Below are 11,466 nucleotides of genomic sequence, written 5' to 3'. Positions count from 1 at the left end.
AGTGGCAGTGGCACTGCAGTTCGTTCCCAAGGTTTTCTGCAAGAAGCTTCTCAGTGTGCAGCTCTGTCCTGCGTGTTTGGACATCTGCTGGAAGCCCTCCAGCCTTCATCACCTGTGTTCTGCTTTGCTTGGAGCAGCCAAATTGCTGCAAAAGCTAAAATTTGCTGCTGCTCTCAAATGGAAGGGGAATCCATTTGAAGGCACCATTTAGAAGGGAGTCACAAATCACCTCAAACATTTCAGCCTATTTCACAGATTTATTTGTTCTGGCAAGTGAGATTCCAGTGAGGAATGAACATTTAATGGCTGAGAGTTTAATATTTTTTCTAAATAGCTTCATGGCTGCTTTTCCAATCTGGGAATATGTGTTAGTGTAAACAAAAATGTTTCTATGATGATAAGTGGGTATAAATGGAAAGACACTTTTCATGTGTTATCTAACCATATGTGAAAGAAAAAGGAAGGAAAAAGGCTTCTCCTAGGGTTGCTGTTCTGCTGATTCATGTCTGCACTAGGACCACAGGGGCAGTTTCCCACTGTCACTTCTTTGTTCAGGCAGCCTTTGCTAAATATATTTGTTTTGATAAAACAAGAGCTGGGAAATTAAATTAATTATCTGGTGCTTTCTGGAGAATCAACTGGTCTTGTTTGTCCATATGGAAGGGGGGATGCAGGGGAAGTGATGCAGGGAGAAGTTCCTTTCTTGGCTTATTTCAGTTATTGTGCACATTATTTGCTTCTTTCTGACAAATTCATGTGCAGCAGCTTTTCCACTCTGCAGCTGAAAACAGTCCTGCCAATGCACTGTCAAGAGGAAGCCATGGGATGAGCAAAGTGGTGTCTTTGTGTCCCGAGCAGGGTGGAATTGAAGATGACCCAAGGTTTGTGCAACAGCCTGGAGAATCCTGTGATCAGCTGCTTCCGTGGCTGTACATCACTGGATAGCAGGAGTGGCACGGAGGGGAAGCAGTTTAGCAGTTTGGATGCAGTTTTACTGGAGCTCCTGCGCTGGTTTGCTCCCACTCAGGACTATCTGGTGGTTTGCTGGACTCACTGCCACCACTTGAAGGTTCAAATATTTCCTTGTAGAGCTGCTGGTGGGGTTTTTCAGATTACCACAGTGAAAAATGAACTTCTTCAGTATCTTGCCTGCTTGCAGCAGTCTGTAGGGTTTGGGGATGAATGGTGGTCTGGAAGCATGGAGAAATGAGGATTTATGTTAGAGATGTCTCCAGTGCATCAGTGACAGAGATTTTGTTCAGAGCCCTTTGATTTCTCCAGTGTATGTCATCACCTGCCAGCAGTTGCTTGGCTTTAATCTGATATCACTTGAACTGAAATAATTTAAGACATTTGCCATCCAGTCAGCTATCGAGCATAGACAATATAGCTATTTTCATTTATTTTTTGTCATTTAATCATAAGAGTACGTTCACATTTAAACTGGCCACGGGCACCATTTCACCAACAAAATACAAAGTTTGGGAAGTGTCTGGAATGAGGAATATTTCCTTCCCATCCCTAACCAAAAGTATGTGTTTCTTGGATAATCAAGGTTGTCTGTCCAGCCTCATGCTCCGAGAGAGCGGTGAGCCTTGGCAATGCAGCGTTCCCTCTCCAGTGGCATTAGCCTAGCTAGGAAAGGTTATTACATCTGATCAGTGTTGAAGTCCTCTGTGATGGAAAGCATCACAGTACACCCCACAGTCACTTCCATTTTCCTGCTCTGGGTACCGGTGGGCTCCTGTTGTTCCAGCTTGTTTGGGGCCAGCTGAACGTCTCATTGCTGTTTGCTGTAAGGCAAAGATGACGGGCAGGAGCAGGAACACATGGCTTAAATAATTTATCATTTTGTCACATTTTAAACCCATTTAAACTGGAAGAAAAGCAACCAAGACAGACTCTTTCCACTCTTATTAAATCACCCTTTTGCAGCCTTAACTTCTCTGTGGCAGATGGAAGAACATATCCATAAATACGTTTGCAGGAGCCGCTGAAATATTTACGTGGCTCGGCACACGCACACCCAGTAGCAGCTTCCTTCCAACAAGAAACCCAGCTGAAAGCTGTCTGCCGGTGTTCTGTGGAGATGAAATGCCATGCACCACTTTAAATTCTGGATTTGCATGCAACGAAAGCTCCCCAAAACAGATTGGGAGTATTAACCACGTTTTAGAAGGAATGGTGTTTGAGGCTGCTGATAGCAGCCCCACAGAGGTAGCACGTAAGTCCTGTCGCCTGACAGATAAGCATACAGAATTTGGAATATCTCATCGAAGGCCACTGTGAGCTTCTTATTTCCCTCATGCAAGTGAACGGAGGTGGATACCCAGCCATTTTGTGTAAAAAGGGATCCTAAGGGCAAAGCTTTGTTAAATGGTATAGGAGAAAAGTAATTAAATAGAGAAGAATGACACTGGCAAAGAAAAGTGGCTTCCTCTCCTGAGGCTGGGGGAGAGGGCTGTGATTTCACATCTGATAAATGGTGGCCTTTGGTCCCAAATATCAATTATGTACCACAAACACCTGAAGCCCTTCTCCTTAACTCACATTTAACAAATCTCCAGATGTCTTAAATCAGTTTAGGACCCACCAAGTATTTAAATATGCAGGGCTGTCAGGCTGTGTAATGACAGGATAGAAAATGCCAGGGATGGGTGTGAGCAATGTCCTGAAAGCAAATTACCCCTCTTCAGTCTGTCACCAGTGGTGCAAAAATGTAAATAGCATATCCATGGACTGGGAATTTCACAGGGCTTGCAGAAACCTAATGCCTTCACTGCAAATTAGAGAGTTACAGGGTCGGGGGAGGTAATAGTGTGTATTCAAGGTGAGCCCCGTGTTTATAACCAGCACTGCATCCTGCTTGCCACTCCTGATCGGTCCATGGAGAGAACTGGCACCAGGTCCTGCCGGCTGGCGGACTTGGACAGGGGCGGTGGGGCTGTTGAGCTGCATCTGTGGTGGACAGCAGGCACGGCTGCTCTGTGTTCACAGGCTGTCTCTGCTCTGCCCAGAGCTTGGCCCAGGTCCCCCATCCCGTGCTGGGCCCGAGGGCTGACAGGAGTCACTGTGCTGGGGAGGGGACGCTGGCAGCGGCTCCCGGAGACTGGCGGCTGCTCTTCCTCACAGTTCATCCCGCTCCTCCTCGCTGCAAATGCAGGCGCTCCTCTGGCTGTTCATGAAGGGCCGGCAGCCCAGGGTCCAGACGGCATTGAACACCGTGTCTGCCATGGATTCGCAGGCTGTGGAGAAGGAGAGGATGGGCAGGTAAGGACAGGCACTCTGGGGTGGCTGAGGGCTGGGTTGGGAGCACCCCAGCCCAAGCCCTGCACTGAGCTCCATGGTGTTTGCAATTGGAAGCGTGGGTTGTCGTCTTTTCTCTCTGGGAACTGCATTTTTATAAATCCTGAGATTCCCTTCTCTTTTCTCCCCAGGGTGGCAACTCATTTCTTTTTCCCCTAAACCCTTCCTTTCTTGCCTCTTTCAGGCCTTACTGGTTGATGGATCATCTGGGGCTCTGCAAACAGCCCTGTTTACCAAACAGATTTCCCAGGAGGCCTCTACATTACTCCTTCTCCTCTCAGTTTTGCCTATGGCCACTATTAACCAACCTTTCTGTGCTCTTTTGGAAATTATGATGCCAGCTGCCAGCCAGCATGAAAAAATCCTACAACAGCTGACTACTAGCCCCTCCTCATCCCAAAACACAACCCTGAAATTGGTTGTCAGTAAATAAATAGGTTAATATTAGGTCTTTAGAGTTTATTTACTGGCACCAACACTGACTGCTGTATGCATAATGAAGTTGGGAAAGCCTTGCCTTTTGGGACTGTTTTCTCCTAGCTCAGCCTCTCCAAGCACCTCAGAGCTTCTGTTCCCTTAAGAGGCTGCTCAGTTGGCAGGCATTGGAGAGGCTGTGGTGAGTCAGTGGGAAAACCACTGGCAGATAAGATGGCAGATAAGAGCCAGGATGGCTGTGGAGGAGGACTGTGACAGGAGCTGCTCAGAGCAGCCCTGGGGACAGGGATCTGTTGAGCACAAGGCGAGGGGAGGATGGCTCAGAGGTTCACTGTGCCTCCTGCAGCAGCCAGGACAGAGATGCTGGAGGAATCTACTCCTACCTGGCAGAGGTGGCTTGGCTCAGCCCAGGAGTGAGGGCTCTGCTCCACCTCAACTCCCTAGGATCGAGGTGTGCTTTGCTGCTGCAGGCAGGAAGCAAAAAGGAACCATAAGAAAAAGTGGCAGGGGAAAATCTGAAGAGCTAGGAAGAAGTTGGCTGCATGAGGACCTGTGGATAAGGGTGACCATGAAAGACTGGCTGTGCTTAGCCTGTAGCACTTATATATCAGTCCACATCTTTGTTTCCTCTTGCTGGCCTGGGCACTCTTTCCATATATTTATCTGTGACTAGACAGGAAGGCATCTGCACTAGTACTGGTGTTGTGAGACTTCCCACATGTCCTAATCAGGCTGCACCTTTGGAAAACAAATGCATGTTTAAGGATACCTTAGAGCAGGGCATCAGCAGGGGTTACCAAAAAAGCTCTTCTCAGACTTGCAGGCTGAGGCTTTGAAAATTAGGCAAAACCAGAGTGGCACTTGAGCTGCTGGCACATCACTAGAGCTTCGTTAGCCCTTCTGAGCCATCCAGAGCTGCCTGCAGTGGCTCAGCCACCACCCAGCCTGGTGTGTCCCTGGTGCCATCATCATCTCTTATCTGTGACCAGATCCCTGAGAGCCCTGTCCCTGGCTCTCCCAGTTTTGTTGGCCCTTGGCCACGTACAGATTTTGGTGTGTGGCTCACTGGCCCTGGAAAGCTTTTTGGTGTCCCGTGAAGGTGTCTCAGCTGTCTGGGAGTGCATCCAAGTTTTGAAGGAATTGCTTCCAGGGTTGTTTGTGTTTTTTCACACATTGTAATGTTTTCTAAATGCAAATAACCATAGGTCTCCAGCCTTGGGACAGAAGTGTGTGGCAGAGAGGGCAGATCTCTGTGTTCTCACCCACCTATGACCCACCTGTGACAAGTGCAGGACAGATGTGCTGCTCCCCACTGCAGAGTTCTGCTTCTTTTTGCCCACGCCCTCCCCCCCGTGCCTCCCTGCACAGGGAGTGTGAGGTGGGAAGCCTACCTTGCACCTTGGAGACGAAGCCCAGGCTGCGCTTGAGGTCGGAGCAGATGGAGTGGAGGCACCAGCGGAACTTGGCGTCGCAGCGGTATTTGTTGGCTCCACAGGTGTCATAACAAACGTCCAGCTGGTTACAGCACTTGGTCATGGCAGGGATGCCCAAGTCTAGCTGGGGAAAGAGAAAAGAAGTGTCCCTTGGCTGTGTCCTGGCCTCAGGCTCACGCAGCTGTGGCAGGGTGAGGTGCTGCAGAGCCCAGCCAGCTCCTTTCCAGAAGCTGTTCCTGATAGCTGGGGCAGCAGGAGGGCACATGTGCTGCTCCCTCGCCATCTAAAGAAGGATGAGGGAGCAGCACAGCGGTGTCAGGGTGCAGGTTCAGCACAGGGTACATCACATTCTCTTCTCCTCTTTGTGCCCCAGGGAATCAGCATTTGGTAGAGAGGTGGGAAACAGCCCTCCATGACCATGTTCTAGTTTTCATTTGTCAGACCTCATCAGAGAGCTCCATGTCCTTGCCAACAGTGCTAAAGGCCCCTTTTCTCTTTCCTCTTTTTTCCCCACAACCTGACAAGGTCCTGCTTTTTGGCCTAATAAATATGCCATAAGTATTTTTAATGCCTATTTCTCAGAGACGCACTTGAGGCCAAGGACAAGCACAGTGTGGTATGGGGAGTTCTGCTCCTTTGGGGTAAACAGTAAGCTTAGCTAATAACCCTGGGTGTGATGGGGCAGAAGGCCTGTCTCCTGAAGAGACTGGACTTGTTAGCTTGTTGTAAATTATTCCTCTTTTTGCCCTTCCTCATGTAAAATTTAGGAGATGAATTGTTCCTTCCTTGCACTCATGATTGCCTGGGTACAGAGGAGGCACCACAGAAATGCCCATAAGGTTTGCAATGAAATAGAGTTTCAGGAATTAAACCTAACAAGAAAAATGGGCTGCAAAGAGAGGGGTTGTCAGAGCAGGAATCTGCCTAATTGCTGCAGACTCCATGGGCAGCAATAATGCATGAGCTAAGTAGGAATCCCTGCTCTGAGAGCCTCCTGGGAGTGCTTTTCTTGGTGATTCCAATATGATTTCATTAATTGCCTTTAAGATAACAAGCAGGTGCAGAATTAAAGCTGGTGGGTTTAGTTTGGCGCTTGGCAGAGGCAAAAAGTGTGGGGAGAGGTGAAGGGGCAGGTGTGGTAAAGGGTCAGGTGTTGCTGTGAGCACATAGGTTATTGTCACTGAGCTGTCCAGCACAGCTCAGCCTTCTGCTTCCCCAGAATGATCCGCTGGCGATGTGAGGGGAGAGCCGCATCCTTTGGGAATGCTGGCTGGGACAGTACATACACTTCCAGGTACCTTGAGCCCCAGGAAATGGGAGCTACAGCCGTTGGGTTCTTGGGGCTTGTAGTGAGGCCGTGGCATTGGAGCCTTCCCTGGGAAAGAAAGGACAGGACAAGTGTTAGGAAAGCTGATCTTCCCAAGACTAGGTCCAAAGAGCAAGGAGTGACAGGCAGCTCCCCCTTGGTCTGCAGCCCCAAACACTACTGGGTACAGGACATCAAGGGGTTTTCTTTACATCCTCAGTTCATTCTTGGACTGTTGGTGTGCTAGGCCTTGCATGTCTGATCTTGCTCTGAGTAGGTCTTCTTGGTCCATTTTCTGCCCGTGGTGATGCACTGCCATGTTTTGCAAATCATTTCTATGCCTTTGATCTCTGCACCTTCCTCACTCTGCTTCTTAATATGCATAAAGGAGCAAGAACTCCCTCTGTGAATAATTATTTACCCAGTGTAGGCAGACTCCAGCTAACAGCCAGCTCTTACAGTACCCTCAGCAGCATTTTAATCTGATTTTTGTAGGGGAGCCTGGGCAGTGCCTGACCACCCTCTGGGGGAAGAACCTTTTCCTGGTATCCAACCTAAGCCCACCCTGACACAGCTCCAGCCACTCCCTGGGTCCTGTCCCTGCTCTGCGAAAACATAAACTGTGAATGCTCCAACAAAAACACGTGTGAGCTGAGCCTTCTGAAGCCCATCACATCAAGGGTTAAGTTTCTGCTTCCCTGAGCACTGCTGGAGAATTTATATAGACATAAAATGGATCTAATTCAGCCCTTCAGGCAGGGTTGGGTTCTTTTAAACTTCATTTCCCCTTTTTGCTTCTTGTCAGCACCAGGAATTATTAAAGGCGCTTTCCCCATTTTTCTGTTGAGGTACCTAAAACGCCAGTGGTTAATACAACCATAAATCTGCTGTGCCCTTGGAAAGGCCCTACAGCCAAATGCCCCAGAAGGACTTCGGTAGGAGTGTTCCCAGCACCTCTCAATTAAACTTTGCCAGAGCTGTTTCGCTTAAATAACAGATTTGCTACAAATAAATAACAAACTGAAATCCTGACTGGCTGTGAGATGCCAGCAGGCAATTTTCCCTTTCCAAAAGAGCCTAGTTGGTTTTTTGGAAGGGAGTGGGAACTAGGACTCAGAATTCAAATGTTCCTGAACTGGTGCAGGAGGCAGAGGAAAGTTCAAAATCCACTGTGGGTTTTGCAGGATGGAGTTAAATTTGAGTGAATTGCTTGGGATATTGATGGTAAATTTTGTTCCTGCAGCACAGTGACAGTTAATGGGATAAGATGGGAAGTCTGAGTAGGAGTGAGACTTCTTGGGGATGTGGAGATCATAGAACCATAGAATGGCTTGGGCTGGAAGGGACGTTTAAGATCATCCCGTTGCAATCTCCATTATCTAGTTCTAAGCCAAAGATAGCTGTGTTTCCAGATCTTCAATCAAGCCAAAGTCACAGCTATTATAATGTTTTAGAGAGTTGTCCTGAGGAAAAAACCCCTCACGTGGGAATTGTGCTGATCCACAAAACATCACACTGCCTTCAGGATAAGCCCTTGTAGGAAACCTGTCCCCTCCTCCCTGCAAAAAAAAGAGAGCTTTAAAATTTGTAAAGTGCCCCTTGGTACTCTTTCTCAGCTAGGTCAAGTCCAAGACACCACAACTAACCTCTCTCCCACATCTTGTTTTCTAGTTAGCAGGGAAATAAAACCAAAACAGGAATACCAGGTGTTCCTGCCTCTCTATGAGCACCACTCAGTGCTCCTGTTACCATTTATTGCTTGCCCATCCTGGCCATCCAGGCAAGAAGATAAGATTTCAGGGCACTGCCTTGTTGGCACAGCCCTAGAACTGAAGTTGAGTTTCCCTGATGCATTTGAATGCCTCCAGGCTGTTGTAGCTGTTCCAGGAGGCTGGAAAGCAGCCAGCTGGCTGGAACAGCTGCCAGCCATGCAGGAGGCCTCAGGCACTGCAGTGCTGGGACATTGGCAGCGGGAGGTGAGTGTATTCTGGGTGAATGGATGGTCTCGGGGTTCCTTGCACTTTTGGGTGGTCCACTGTTGTTTGTGTGCCCCAGACAGGCTTTGGGGAGAGGTGCCTGCACATACCCAGCCCTTCAGTGCCCTGTTGGAGAGCCTGGCTCTGGAGGCTCTTTTCCCACAGCCTGCAGGTGCCCCCTCATCTTAAGCCCTTTCAGGACAAATCCTGAGCAAAGCAGTGAAGTCCTGCCTGGCCAGGAGGAAGCTATGAGGGCTTCACTCTCAGCTCAGGCTGTTTGTTTCTCCTGAGATGCCCAGTGAGACTTTGTAAGCAGGAGGATATTTGTCAGTAAATGCTAGTGTAACCCTAACGTCCTGATTTAAGGGAGTTATCCATCAAGTTGGTTGTTTTCAGACCTCAGTAGCTGCTGAAAAATCAGGAGTGTCTTACAGCTGGAACAGCCAAGTGCCACGTGCTCAGCTGAAGATGAATGTGGCAATCACAGGTGAGTCCTGACCTTTACCGTGGCAAAGCTGTTATTGGTATCTCTTGGCTGAAATGAAAGTAAGCAGAAGGAATAATTTTTGCTTCATGCCTGGGAAAAAAGCAATCAGGCCCTGATTCAGCACAAAGATGGTTTGTGTTCATCCTTCCAAGCACAGACTGGGTCTCACTGTTTTGGGATCATCCCAGCATCCTCTCTACTCGCAGTTTGCAATGTCTGTGCCAGAGATTAGCAAAGACAAAGGGTCCTGGAAGGGTCCAGCAAGACCCTTGGAGCCACGTGGGCAGCATTTCAGTAGTTTCCTCCTTCAGCCAGTGATTAATGAGTTGTTCAGCAGAGGATGAGGACTGGGCTAACAATATGCTTGTTTTCCTTTCCTAGGTGAAGCACTTCTCCAGTAAGATGCAGGATGCTCCTGGGGTGTGAGCAGGGATTTGTGCTGCTCTCTGGAGATGCTTTTCACAAGGACAGGCAGGGAGAGCCCTCTGGATGTGTCCAAAGGCAGTAACTTCTGCAGGATTTGGTGAGTCCTGAGGCTCCCTGAAACCAGCTCTGAGTATCAGCATTACCTCAGGCACACTGCAGTCCCAGCCACGTTTTTCCCACTGCCAGGGGTTTCGGTTTCTACATTAAGAAGGGCACGTCCCTCTCTGCTCTGAATCTGGAGCATGGTGTGGACCTTGTTGCTGTGGGGTTTGGGGGGGCCACCTCTTCCAGGCACTGGGGACACACATGGCCCTCCTGAGCTGCTGCAGAGAGGATTGAGGGACCAGGACCACTGTGGGGCTGTGGTGATGGGCTGAGGTACCTGGCTCCCTCCATCCCATGGGGCTGAGGTTCCTGACTTGCTGCTCCCTGTTTGCTCTTAGAGTGGGGCCTGGGGAGCAGAGCTGGCAGGAGAGGGAGGCCACATTAGATGGATATCAGGGAAAGGTTTTTCACCCAGAGGGTGGTTGAGCACTGGAAGCACTTCTAGGCTCTTCAGGGCAGTGGTCCCATGACTACCAGAGCTCCAGGAGCGTTTGGACAACATTCTCAGGCACAGACTCTTGGGGTGTCCTGCACAGGGCCAGGAGTTGGACTCAATGATCCTGATGGGTCCCTTCCAACTCAGCCTCTTCTATGATTCTATGACATTATTTACGAAACAAAAGAAAAAACACAGTAACTTTCAGACTCGCTTTAACCTTTCTGTGGCCCCTCTGCCCCTGGCAGGGAGCTCAGGTCCCAGTCCTGCAGCATCTGTTTGTCCCAGGGCCCTGGGAAGAGCAGGAGGTCCATGGGATCCATACAGACTGAGACAGAGTCAGTGGGGTCTCCCCAAAGCATTGAGTCTGTCTGCAAAAAACAATGCTCCGGGGAGGAGCGGGGTTGAAATTCCTCTGCTCACAAGCATCTTTCCCAGGTGGTCACTAGGGGTGTGGGCTAAGCTGTGGGGAAAGGGGCTGACAGGCAGCTGTGGATGGGCAGGCTGAGGTGACAGAACACTGCTGTGGGACAGTTGTAGGAGGCTGAGGAGAGGGTACAGTCTTTGGGAAAACTCCTGGCTGGTTCCCAAGCAGGTTGTTTCCACAGGTACCCTGGTGATGGCCCGTGCTGCCCCTGTCACCCCACAGACCTGCAGCTCTGTGCACCCCGTGCCCTGCCCTCCCTGGGATGTCACCCCCTTCATCCTGCCCCCAGGACAAACCAAACTTTTCCTTTTTGGTAAATCACTCTGCAGTCCAAAGCAAGCAGGGCTGCCTCGTTCTGCCTTGAGTACTAAAGGTTCCTCCCGCTGACATCTGGTTCGCCTCCCTGTTATCTCTTGTCCTCCAGCCCAGGCATTGGCCAGCTCACAACTGCTGAATAAGGACACTCCGAAGGTTGCTGAGATTAGGGCTGCTGGCTCAGCCTCCCCTCCCTGTCCTGTCCCAGGCTCTAGGCAGCTGGACAGCCCGGGTCCCTGTGTGCCCTTCCAGGAAAGCCTGCGTCCTCTCCGGTTGTCCCTGTGCATGCAGCACAGCGCCTTCGAGACCGGGCTGTTCTTGGCGGAGAGGGAGATGGGGGTTCAGTGTCCCTGTGCTGGCACTGGCAGAGAAGCTGTGACTGTGACTCCTGGGCAGGAGGAGCTGGCCGTGGCCGCAGGGAAGGAGAGGGAAAGAGGGGAAAGGGCAAGGAGAGAGGAGCAGCAGCAGCAGCGAGGTTCACTTACCATATCGACATCGGTACTGACAGACTCCATTTTTTCCCCCAAGCAGTTCCAAGAAGGAGTCGAAGTAGCTGTTCACCGTTTCAAAGCCGTCCCGGATGGTCTCGATGCCCCAGTCGGAATAGGATGACTCTGCCTGGGAGTCCTGGTGGCCGGTGCTGTCCTGTGCTGCCTCCTCGGTGCACTGCCCCAAGCCCAGGGTCAGGCACAGAAGCGCTGCCTCCAGCAGCAGCCGCATGCTGCAGTCCCGATCCCGGAGCCCCGGGCAGGGAGCAGCGGGAATGGGCTGCGTGTGTAGAAGGCACTGAGCTCCCCTCTGCCTGGACTTTAAA

General features: G+C 50.2%; 1 protein-coding gene across 2 annotated transcripts; it reads right to left on the bottom strand.

The window, feature by feature from the left end:
- Window positions 1–237: 237 nt before the first annotated feature.
- PLA2G12B (phospholipase A2 group XIIB) lies at window positions 238–11,465 on the bottom strand. 2 transcript variants are annotated; one of them, XM_032116471.1, is made up of 4 exons: window positions 11,138–11,465; window positions 6,461–6,549; window positions 5,133–5,298; window positions 238–3,245 (listed from the first exon to the last, which is right to left on the bottom strand). In XM_032116471.1, exons 1-4 carry the CDS (start codon window positions 11,370–11,372, stop codon window positions 3,127–3,129), a joined length of 609 nt encoding a protein of 202 aa, XP_031972362.1. In that variant the 5' UTR covers window positions 11,373–11,465; the 3' UTR covers window positions 238–3,126. The 2 variants fall into 2 exon arrangements, with proteins under 2 accessions (XP_031972362.1, XP_031972363.1); XM_032116472.1 differs by having other exon boundaries at window positions 6,473–6,549.
- Between the last annotated feature and the right edge of the window lies 1 nt (window position 11,466).

Source organism: Corvus moneduloides, chromosome 8, assembly GCF_009650955.1.
Source record: "Corvus moneduloides isolate bCorMon1 chromosome 8, bCorMon1.pri, whole genome shotgun sequence".
In the NCBI taxonomy this organism is placed as follows: Eukaryota; Metazoa; Chordata; class Aves; order Passeriformes; family Corvidae; genus Corvus; species Corvus moneduloides.
The sequence above is the reverse complement of the archived record's forward strand: the minus strand, read 5'-3'. Positions and strand labels throughout refer to the sequence as shown.

Coding starts and splice junctions, on each gene's coding strand:
- PLA2G12B (XM_032116471.1), bottom strand. CDS start 11,372: ATGCGGCTGCTGCTGGAGGCAGCGCTTCTGTGCCTGACCCTGGGCTTG. Junction 6,550..11,137: donor TCAGTACCGATGTCGATATG/GTAAGTGAACCT, acceptor TTTCTTTCCCAG/GGAAGGCTCCAATGCCACGG. Junction 3,246..5,132: donor CTTCGTCTCCAAGGTGCAAG/GTAGGCTTCCCA, acceptor CCTTCTCCACAG/CCTGCGAATCCATGGCAGAC.